Genomic DNA, 11,472 nt, shown 5'->3' with positions numbered 1-11,472 from the left:
TTCCTAAAATACTTCTTGTGACAGTCTGTGGCATAGCAGTGTTTGAGGGGGGGGGGGGTTAGGGAAGGAATGACAAAACAAAGAAAGAAAGAAATCAGTAATAAGGGGAGAGAGAGAGAGAGAGAGAGAGAGAGAGAGAGAGAGATAGAGAGAGGGGGAGAGAGAAAGGGGGTAGAGGAGGAGTTCAAAAGGGGAAGGGGGGAGAAAGGGAGAGGGGGAGGAATGAGAAAAGAAGATGCTGTAATACTCCCCTCCTCCATCTAAGCAGTATCCCTGTATAATCCCATTCATGCATCTACCGTGACCAGAGAACATCCTGTGAGAGAATTTAAATTAACTACATATCTACGCCTGTCAAATCTGTTGTGACCCATTTTTATCATTCCACCATCAATTACTGATCGTTTGTGTTTATACATGTATATGTAGTATGTACTGATATATATTACTTTGTTAATACAAGTTTTTCAAGTCATGTGACCTACATGTATGAATTTCTATTTTTTAAACTTTGTGCTCATAGGTATTTAAATATTAGTTTTAGAATGTTAAACATAAACTCTGTAACATATCATAATTGGGACTTTTTCTTTGTTTTGCTGGCAGCTTTTTCAAGTTCCTCCAAGATTTCTTCCTTTTCTTGCACTGTCCTGTAAGTGAGAGAGGAGGGGAAAAGAAGAGACAGAGAGAAAAGAACAGAGATAGAAAATTAAAACAATTGTAGCAATAATCAAATTCATGGCATAATAACTTTCCTTTATATTTTTAGAAATGTACATGTATATGACCAAGCCAAAGTAGCACACAATACGACTGCATTCACTGTCAATACCTGAAATACAGTAATTTTCTTAAATTTCCCTCATACAAAGCCTCTCTCTGACACATTCCAAGCTTGTTATCTACCATTTCTCACAGTAGTTCCTCCCTCCCAAGCCTGTCTGGGTTTATACAGTCAAACTTGCTTTAGTGACCACCTGTCTACAAAGACCACATTTTTAGTTTCCCTTGAAAATGGTTTCTTATTGAAACATGTACTAAAGGAGCCTGCATACAAAGACTACTTGTTTAAGTTCCCTTGGGCCGTTGCTATAGACAGGTTTGACTGTATATCTATTTTCTTACTTTGCCATTTGTTTTACCATTTATTTCTGAAAGTCGCTCCTTGAAATGTGATGTGTCTACACCCCCTACCACCCCTCTCATACGCCTTTTGTTGTTAACCCATTGCCTATGGAAACTGGGAGGTCCCTATATTAAGCCTATGGTAATCACAGAATTCAGTAGTCAAGGGGTTAATATCCTTGTCCTGCTTCTTACCTTGTCATCTGTTCCACCATCTCTGATAATTGTTCCTCTTGGTTCAATGCTTCTACCACTTCACTCTCTAACTTTTGCTACAAGAAATACAAAATACCAAGAAGCATGAAAAAAAAGCAATAGTATTGAATGGCTGGACTACTGAAACAGTAGATAATGGATAACTATGGAATGATGAGAACTGCTACAGAACCATTAATGTCTGGAACAATAGAAGCAATCATGTTGGCTAATCCAAAAACGTGAAACATAAATGCGAAGTTTAACACAGCTTACTACACCTTCAATATGTGTATTTCATATGGTAGTACACATCAGGCCATTACTAGAATTAATCGCTAAATCAAAGGAAAAATTCATTAATGTTTAACTACATCTAAAATAATGACATAATTCAAATTCATAAAGTAGGGGTCTATAGCTAGATCAACACTCTCTTGTTAGCATTTATCCCTAGCTAAAACTGGAGACATTTGAAAACTCAATCAAGATAAACAAAATAGTCAATAAAGATAGCATGAAACTCACACAAGCGGCCTCCAGTGTGTTGAATTTAGGGCGTTTAGTTGCAGGGGCCTTCAGATTCCTGGACTTGTCCAGTATCCTGTAATAATAATAATAATAATAATAATAGATCACATTTATAAAGCGCCTAATACATTGTTTCTAGGCGCAGAGGTGCTGTTGTCCCAGCAGCCATTAAGTGAAGCAATGTCCTTACACAAAATAAAGCCGGGACGACAGCACCACGAATACACAATATTATTTAGTAAACTAGATGGAATTCGACTGCGCGCAGTCGAAAATGATGCCTCCGTCATAGAGCAATTTTACAAACCAAAACAGAAGAAATTTTTCGAATTCAAGTTCAATTGTAATCCATTGACAGGTTCTCAGAAAATCGTGATTACAAGCAATTTCTCATATACATATATGACCCTTTGATCTTTGACCTCATGACCCTAAAATCTACTCAGTTCATTGGCTCTGCAAGATGTCCTGAGTTAAATAGTAATCCATCTGTCAGTTCTAATGAGAATGCGTTCACAAGCTATTTTTGCATACATAATGAGCCCATGACCTTTGACCTTTGACCTTATGAACCAAGAATCTACTCAGTTCATTGGCTCTGCAAGTAACATACATGACCTAATTTTGGCAGGAATCCATCAATCGCTTCTTGAGATAACGCGGTCACGAGCTGTTTTTGCATACATAATGTGCGCTTTGGCCTTTGACCTTTGACCTCATGACCCCTAAATCTAATCAGTTCATCGGCTCTGCAAGTAACATACATGACCTAAGTTTGGCAGCAATCCATCAATCGATTCTTGAGATAACGCGATCACGAGCTGTTTTCGCATACATAATGAGCCCTGTGACCTTTGACCTTTAACCTCGTGACCCCAAAATCTAATCAGTTCATTGGCTTTGCAAGAGACATACATGACCAAAGTTTGGCAGGAATCCATCAATCGGTTCTTCAGATAACGCGATCACGAGCTGTTTTTGCATACCTAATGAGCCCTGTGACCTTTGACCTTTGACCTCGTGACCCCAAAATCTAATCAGTTCATCGGCTCTGCAAGATACATACATTACCAAAGTTTGGCAGGAATCCATCAATCGGTTCTTTAGATAACGCGATCACAAGAACGGGACGTACGTACAGACGTACGTACAGACGTACGGACGGACGGACGGACGGACAACCCGAAAACATAATGCCTCCGGCTACTTCGTAACGGAGGCTCTGCAAGATACATACATTACCAAAGTTTGGCAGGAATCCATCAATCGGTTCTTTAGATAACGCGATCACAAGAACGGGACGTACGTACAGACGTACGTACAGACGTACGGACGGACGGACGGACGGACAACCCGAAAACATAATGCCTCCGGCTACTTCGTAACGGAGGCATAAAAATTACAGTAGGCCTATGTTACGCCATGTTACGTTAAAAAAATCAAAATTACAGAAATTATAAAAGCAAAATTCCAGTCATCTAATCTAAGGTTGTAAGGAACTATGAAAAAGGCAATCCACCCTTAATAGCAACTTGACTAATACGTTTTTTTATAACTGAAAGATCTATGGGTCTGAATAATCTCAAACAATATTTGAGCTATCCATGATATATCATTGGGTATATCTCTCAAGAAAAGAGAAGAAAAAAAATCATATTTTGGTATGAGGCAAATCTGAAAGTTGTTCTTGATCAAGTCAGTTGAGGTTCACATATGTATGTTTAGAACTATCAACTTCAATCATAACAAACTTTCTCTTTTTTGTCCAATTTTGTTTGGTATAGTCTTGTTCAATCTTTTTCACCAACCTATTTATTTTTTATTTTTTCCTTTTCATCCAGTTTCCTAGCATTGATATGGTGTAGTTGTTTCTTTCCTTACCTTTTCTTCAGATTATTTAGAACATCTCGCACATCTGAATATGCCACAGAGCTTGTCTCAGAAAGCACCGATCTGAAAGGTATTAAGATTTTCAAATGTTATTACAAGGATAGACAGCTGTTACATGAGAATTAAGAATTATGTTACCCTAAAAAGGGTGAAATTTTCCTTTGGTGTTTGGAATTCAGGTACACCATGAAAGAGTTGAATAAAGTTCTCTTTGAGCCGAGACCTAAACCTGTAAGCTTAATTGTTGTTTTTCTGTGACAACAGCAACGTTGCATGGGGGGATTGGGGATTGCTTTAAAGACCCCAACAAAGTCAAAAGAGGAAATATAATTTTAATTTTTTTTTTTTAAAGGATATTGAGTTATAAAAATGCTTTAGAAGGACTTGCATTAAATTCAATTTTAGGCTAAATTACCCCCCCCCCCCCCCTCTGCTAATAAAATCAATCATTTATTCTTTTTGACTATCAGACAAAGACAAACACTATAAGACAAAGGTTGTGATGAGAATTATAATGATGATAATAAAAGTGATAACTTATACGACAGTGATGCACAATGATAATGAGAAATGATACTGGCGAAATAGAAAATACAACAAATTGCTGCAGAAAGAAAAACACTTTAATCTGCCAGTAAATTGTGTTGAGTCCCCTAGCTATACTCACATGATGGCGCTGTCGATTGTTTGAACAAGTAAAGCCTGAGATGATTTAGTGATGGGTTTCCAATGTGAGAAGGTCCTTGCAGATACTGTACGCTCCTTGAACATTTCATCTGAATAAATTTTTTTATTAAGAAAAAGAAATCATAGATGATAATCATTTCATTCTTTTTTCAATTAAAAAAAGAAAAATCATTTCAATTTTTCTCCAGTAAAAAAAAAAATCATTCCATTCTGTATTTGTATGTTTTAAATTTGTATAAATAGTGTTGAATAAACTTTGAATTTGAATTTTTATATATACAATATATATATATTTTGTTGAAGTTAGAACTGAACTCCCGTCAATGGCATATAGTGGAACATGCCCCTACATCAAATGGTAAACATAGGTTAAGAGATAACAGTAGAAAGAAGTAAGAGGGAGAAGGCAACATGAAAATAAAATAAAATCCTTGTATATCTTCCTTGAACATGTCACCCGAATGATTGCCGAAAATCAGAAGGATGTTGATTCAAGACAGTGAATTCTTACAACTGGCTAATGCAATACGTCCACCCAATAAATAAGATTGCCGCCCCCCCCCCCTCCCCCACACACACACACACACAACCTGCCATTAAACAGGAAATGCAATTTTCTTCTTCTGCTGCAGTGCTGCCTGTCTTGAGCTTTGACTGATCATAATTGATATCAGGGCCCCGTCTTACGAAGCTTGATATTGATATCAATATCAAGCTTGGTCCTCCAATCAATTGTAAACTTACAAACCCATATCTCTTTAATACACACAAGCGATAGATTTTTGAAGTTGCAATGGATTCTAATCACTGACAACTCTTAATAAGACAGGCCTTGTAAAGACAAAAAAAAAGTAAAGCATACTGCAGGTATAGCTCTAAGAAGGAGGAGTTTTGAGAAGATCTAGCTTCAAGGGACTTACCATCACCGCTTCGTGCTTTCTTTCTTTTTGGTTTGGAAATCTGTACAATGGGAGAGAAAAAAAAGGAAACATGTCACTGTTGTCACATCATCTTCACAAAATGAAAAATTCTCACTTGCACTTTATCATGACCATAGGCATGCAAGGACACAGTGGAATGTCTGCATAAAATGTGTGACCCCCCCCCCCCCCCCCTCCCCTAAAAAAAAATCATTCCAATCACCAGAGCTGCCAACCTTGTGCGACCAAAAAAAGGAATCATGATGGCAAAAAAAAGGAATTTCAAGCCAAAAAAAGGAATTCATAAAAAGAACCTTACAACCACGCGCGACACACTTCCAATGCAGAAATGTTTATTCATCATGCTGTTTTTTCCATACAAGCAGGTAATTTTTTTGGTGGTTATTTTGGTATTATCGGCATTTATTTTCTTTTGAGAATATTTTTCTCTTCAAGTATGTTTTAAAATAAGTTTTCTATTGAATTCGTGATCAAATCACCATTTAAGGGCAGTTGTTTGACGTGTGGTATGTAAAAATAAAAAATTTAAAATTTTTTTTTTTTTAAATCAAAAATTAAAAAATTATTAAAAAATTATTAAAAAACGTATTTTATGAAGAAAAAACGTAGTACCGTAATTTGGAGGAAAAAACGGAGTAATTCCGGCACAAACGGAATGGTTGGCAGCTCTGAATCACCCGTCTCTTACACTCAATTATCTATATTACACTATAACTTTGAAATGTGTTAACTAATGTACAAAAATTGAGAATGATCCTATCTGTTTGGATTGAAATCAATAAAGTTTGAATTCTAATTTGAATTTTATTAAACGATTCTCGTTTTGTAGATTCATATTTAGTTGAAACATTGACCACATGTCAATAAAAAAATAGTTTTTTATTAAAAAATGTATTAAAGGCACTTGTACAATAGTTAAATAGTAGCAGAAATAGTAGTAGTGATAGTAGTAGTACAGAAGCGGCAGCAAAAGTAGTAGCAGCAGGAGCAGTAGTAGTAGATCTTTCTTAGATAATTTGCTTAGCAACAAAGCGTATCTGTTACAAGGTCCAAAAAGAGGAACTGCCCCAAAACAAGACCACTTTCCATCTCCCTTGTGTAATTTTTATCTCTGAAATAAAATGTATTACCTGGCTGACATTAACAGCTGTCCTAACGATAGGACTGTCACTGCGATTGCGTGATCTTGACGTTGAAGCCTTCTGATGGGATTTCTTGCCTGTGCTTGTTGTCTTCTTAATAACCTTAGGCATCTTGACAACAATGTTCTTCCTTTCTTCTGAGACAGAAATCTAATGAAGATTTACAAAGGCATCTATGAAAGGAGAGATAAAGAATAGGATATCTTCTGTTATTAATAGAAATTAATCATTTTCTCATAAATGCATTCATACATGTGACCGAGCCAGACTCAACACAGCATATTTCCAAATGAAACAGACTTAATAGCCCATGTCTGCGATACAAGCATTATCAAGATCTTCCTTTGTAAAGTGAACGAGGCACTAGTTTTTTGTTTGTTTCCTTTTTTGCTACCCAATTTTGAATAGTCTACCTGCACATAGAGAGGAGTAGACTATGAACTACCGTCAGTTTCAGCAAGAGTTCGTGCACAAATATACTGAACAGAGCTCAGTTCATGAGATGTGGAACTGTTTCAAGATCAGCCTGCTAAACATGATGGACAGTCACGTACCAGCGAAAATGACATCCACTCGCTTTAGTCAGCCATGGGTCACAAGGTCGGTGAAACGGTCATCAAGGAGGATAAGGCGGGCCTTCAATCATGCCTTAGCGACTGACAGACAGGAGGATTTCAACAGATACCGTGAGATCAAGAAATCAACTCAAGCAGCCTGCAAACAAGCTTACAGTGAATACATCAACAACATCATCAGCCCCGACTCCAAGGCAAACCCCAAGCGATTCTGGAGTTTCATCAACAGTAAGAGGAACGACCGTACTGGAGTAGCCCCACTGAAAGACACCAATGGGATTACACATTCAGGCAGCAAGGAGAAGGCCAACATGCTGAATCACCAGTTTGCATCAGTGTTTAACAGGAATGAGGACATGTCAACCATGAAGGATAAAGGACCAAGTCCATTCCGGGACATTGATGAAATCCAGATCTCACCAGCTGGTGTCTACAAACTGCTTTCCTCTCTCCAGGTACATAAAGCTACTAGGCCAGACAAACTGCCTGCACAACTACTGAAGACGCTGTCATTGGAAATAACTCCAGTGTTGACTATGCTTTTTCAAGCTTCACTGAATCAAGGAGACGTTCCAGAGGACTGGAAGAAGGCAGACGGAGTTCCCATCTTTAAGAAGGGAGAGCGGTGCCAAGCAGTCAACTACAGGCCAGTGTCACTGACATCTATTATCTGCAAGACACTGGAACACATCGTATGTAGCAGTATCCTTGAGCACCTTGATGACTTAAACATTCTGTCAAATGCTCAACATGGATTCCGGAAGAGACGGTCTTGCACATCCCAACTTCTCCTCACTATTCAAGATCTTTCCAGTGGAATTGACTCGAGAAACCAGATAGATGTAATCCTGTTGGACCTATCAAAGGCTTTTGATAAGGTTCCGCATGGAAGACTCCTCCATAAGATCCACTACTATGGAATCCGAGGTAGTACCCATAACTGGGTTGAGGAATTCCTTACAAGACGCTCACAGAGGGTATTGCTTGATGGATGCACTTCTCACACCTCTCCCGTCCTGTCGGGCGTTCCCCAAGGCAGTGTAGTCGGGCCTCTTCTCTTCCTGCTGTTCATCAATGATCTTCCTGACTGCATATCAGTGAAGTCTATGGTTAAATTGTTTGCAGATGACTGCATATTGTACAGGAAGGTGTCTAGTGCAGATGATGAAGAAATGCAGAATGCCTGCAGAAGGACTTAGATGCACTCCAAGAATGGGAAGCAGACTGGCTAATGCAATTCCACCCTCAAAAATGCCAGGTTATGCATGTCTCTAGTAAAAGGCAGACATCCAAAGCCTCCTTTCCTTACTTCATCCATGGAGAGCAGCTACATGTAACAGAAACTGCAAAGCACTTGGGGGTCCACATCCAGAGCAACCTGAAATGGAATCACCATGTAAACGTCACCGCCAAAAAAGCCAACTCTGTACGGTGCTTTCTGCAAAGAAACATGGGGGCCTGCCCACAGAAGACCAAGGAGTTGCTGTGCAAGACATTAGTACGCCCTGTGATGGAGTATGCTGCAATAGTGTGGGACCCGTCCACCCAGGAGAACATCAGAAAGGTGGAAATGGTGCAACGCCGTTGTGCACGCTTCGTCCTGGGTGACTATCGGCGCACAAGCAGCGTCTCAGCCATGCTGAATCAACTTAAATGGGCAAGTCTGCAGAAAAGAAGGGCTCAGCAGAAAGTAGGCATGGTTTACAGCATACTCCATGGCCAGGTTGATCTTCCAGTCACCTACATGTACTTCATACCAGTTGTTGGTCCCAGCACCCGTGGAAATCCACAGAAGTTCCATGTCCCCTTTGCCCGAACTCTGCTATTCCAAACCACATTCTACCCAGATACTATCCGACTGTGGAACTCCTTAGACCTTACCATCTGCTGTCATTGATTGCACCTCTTTGGAACTTTTCAAGCAGAAGGTGCAACACATCAAGCTCCGTTTAGCTTCAGACTGTTTTCAGCTGCACATAGAATTCTTGTAGAGCCTTTTTACTTGCACTGTACACTCGGCACTTGCGAGCACAAGGTACGATAATACGCCATCCGCGGACAGTACTATAGACCACACATAGGAGCATCACTATCCTGGCTGTGTAGTAAAATCTGTGCTTTGATTCTCAACATTTCAAACACCACTGTACAAAACTCAACTGATTTCACTCAAAATCGGTAATTTAGTGACAATTGATGACACCTAAATAGCAGTAAAATACATTTTTTTCAACTTATGGCGGTGTGACCAAAGTTCGCGCGTGACCAAAGTTCGCTTTCTCAAAAAATCGGTAAGATTTCGAAAATCTGATATCACCAATGGAAAGAGGGTCTTAAAATTACCCAAAAACGAAATTTTCTTTAGAATTGGTTGCGAAATTGTGAAAATATTGACAAAAGATCAGCAAATTTTGCAGTTATTTGCGTCCGTTCCGAAAAATTATCAACTTACCGATAAGGGTCTGGAAATCTTCATTTTGAGATCAGAAATCCTGAAAATTGTAAGTAAAGAGTGGTACGAACTGATTGTACGATATCTTGCCTTGCAAATTTTGATATTACCTTATTTTTGATGGATCACACTTTTTGATAAATCAACTGTAAACCACCGTGCGTGAAGTTAGGTCTCATTGTTTTTATGACTTTTTCAGATGCAGCGCGCACGCACGATCGGACATCGAATTTTTGGATCGCGATATCTCCGAAATCCTTTGACGGTAAATTTTTCTAGTTAAACAAATCTGTAGTAAAAAACTTTGCCGTCCATTTGGTAATAATTGAAATAAATAAAGTTGTGTAGAATGTGAGAAATCACAGATCGAATATCACATTTTTTAATATGTTCTCAAATATCCGCGAACTTTGGTCACCCCTTCATACTGATGTTAAAAAGGATAATTTAAAAATTCAAATTGTAAGTCTAGTAGTATCAAACTTTGCTTACAGCTGCATCGACATGATTGTGTACAGTCTATGCGATATTGTGTGGTATGTGTATTTGTGTGTAAACTAATAAAATAACCTCTTGCCAATCAATCATACACCAATCTTCCAAATCACTGCCCAACTCACAAGTCCTCTCTCCTACTAGTACTATAAAATCTCTCCTACCTCATGCCCACAGAGCTCTAAAAATAACACGTCTGACCCAGTATAAGTCCTGTCCAGCTCTGTCTCAGTTTTATTTAACCCAGGCTGTACATGTGCCTCCATGCAAATTATATTCAAATATAGCACAATAGAATGTAAGGATAAAACTGAATATTTATAAGAACAAGGAGAAGAGAACCAATGATAAGTAAGAAGTGGAAATATGCAAATGAGAAGAGAACATACCACCTGTTCTAGCTTGAAGAGTTGGTATGTGGTGGAGATGAATGGTGGAGATGAATGGTTGAGATGAATGGTGGAGATGAATAGATAAAATGCAAATGATGTGAAATGGATATGTATGGGAAGAAGAGACTAGAGAAACAAATAGTAATCGTGACAAATAAAAGTAGGGAATGAGTCTAATGTTAACTCTTACATAAACTTCCCTTTCAACTAAAAATGTCCTCATCTTTTGTAAAGAGCCAATACATCAACATTTAACACCAAATATACAATCTTAATCTACACAGATTCCCTGTGTCATGTACCTGAGGTACATGCATCATAACAGATAACCAGAGAATATTGTTTAAAAAAATTCTTTTTTTAAATTGTTTCTTTTCTCCATGAGCCTGGTTCTTTATAACGGCTCTCCATCCGAAACTTCTATCCTCAAAATTTGGAATTACATGCTTTAAAAAAAAATTAGTCTTTCAAAATCAGTCTATCAACTTTTCCGAGTCTCCATTATCTGAACTACAGTGTATACCTGTATAAAACAGAAAGAGAAAAAAAAATTGTCATGAATTACTGGGAATGCTATCCCGCATACACTTGTAAAATACACATTGTCATAAATATACTTCCGTAGGTCAAATTCAAATCCCCAACTTTGTGTTGTTGTTTTTTTTCTCTAACCAAATGAAGAAGAAAAAAAAAATTTCTTTTCTCGTCTTCCTCTATTGTTTGAACATAATCATGCTTTTTGTTCTTGTCTGAAGATTCCAATACCTTTTCCTGTGGTGATTTGTTTTCAAATAGAAACATAATAAACCCAACCAACAATACCGACAACTGTTGGCCTATTTCCAATACATAGGAATTTCTTACTGTTGGCATTAACCATAAAATAACAAAAGTGCATCTGTCAATGACAAAAAGTATATAAAATTGATCTTATACGGTACTCATTTCCGTTACCGATAATAAATCCATCTTCTCTTTCCTTGCGCTGTTGAATGATCAACACCACAAATTTAAATCAAATCCAATAGACAGGAGTTGCATCTCAAC

General features: G+C 38.1%; 1 protein-coding gene across 1 annotated transcript; it reads right to left on the bottom strand.

Annotated features, from left to right (window-relative positions):
* Positions 1 to 510: 510 nt before the first annotated feature.
* Positions 511 to 6,644, bottom strand: LOC100888450. The gene is made up of 7 exons (XM_030972188.1): positions 6,500 to 6,644; positions 5,349 to 5,388; positions 4,409 to 4,517; positions 3,733 to 3,804; positions 1,849 to 1,924; positions 1,321 to 1,397; positions 511 to 650 (listed from the first exon to the last, which is right to left on the bottom strand). Exons 1-7 carry the CDS (start codon positions 6,620 to 6,622, stop codon positions 572 to 574), a joined length of 576 nt encoding a protein of 191 aa, XP_030828048.1. The 5' UTR covers positions 6,623 to 6,644; the 3' UTR covers positions 511 to 571.
* Positions 6,645 to 11,472: the final 4,828 nt, after the last annotated feature.

Source organism: Strongylocentrotus purpuratus, unplaced genomic scaffold (assembly GCF_000002235.5).
Source record: "Strongylocentrotus purpuratus isolate Spur 01 unplaced genomic scaffold, Spur_5.0 spur5_contig_862, whole genome shotgun sequence".
NCBI lineage: Eukaryota > Metazoa > Echinodermata > Echinoidea > Camarodonta > Strongylocentrotidae > Strongylocentrotus > Strongylocentrotus purpuratus.
This window is presented reverse-complemented; position numbering and strand designations above follow the sequence as displayed.

Coding starts and splice junctions, on each gene's coding strand:
- LOC100888450 (XM_030972188.1), bottom strand. CDS start 6,622: ATGCCTAAGGTTATTAAGAAGACAACAAGCACAGGCAAGAAATCCCAT. Junction 5,389..6,499: donor CAGCTGTTAATGTCAGCCAG/GTAATACATTTT, acceptor CCCATTGTACAG/ATTTCCAAACCAAAAAGAAA. Junction 3,805..4,408: donor ACAATCGACAGCGCCATCAT/GTGAGTATAGCT, acceptor AATACCTTTCAG/ATCGGTGCTTTCTGAGACAA.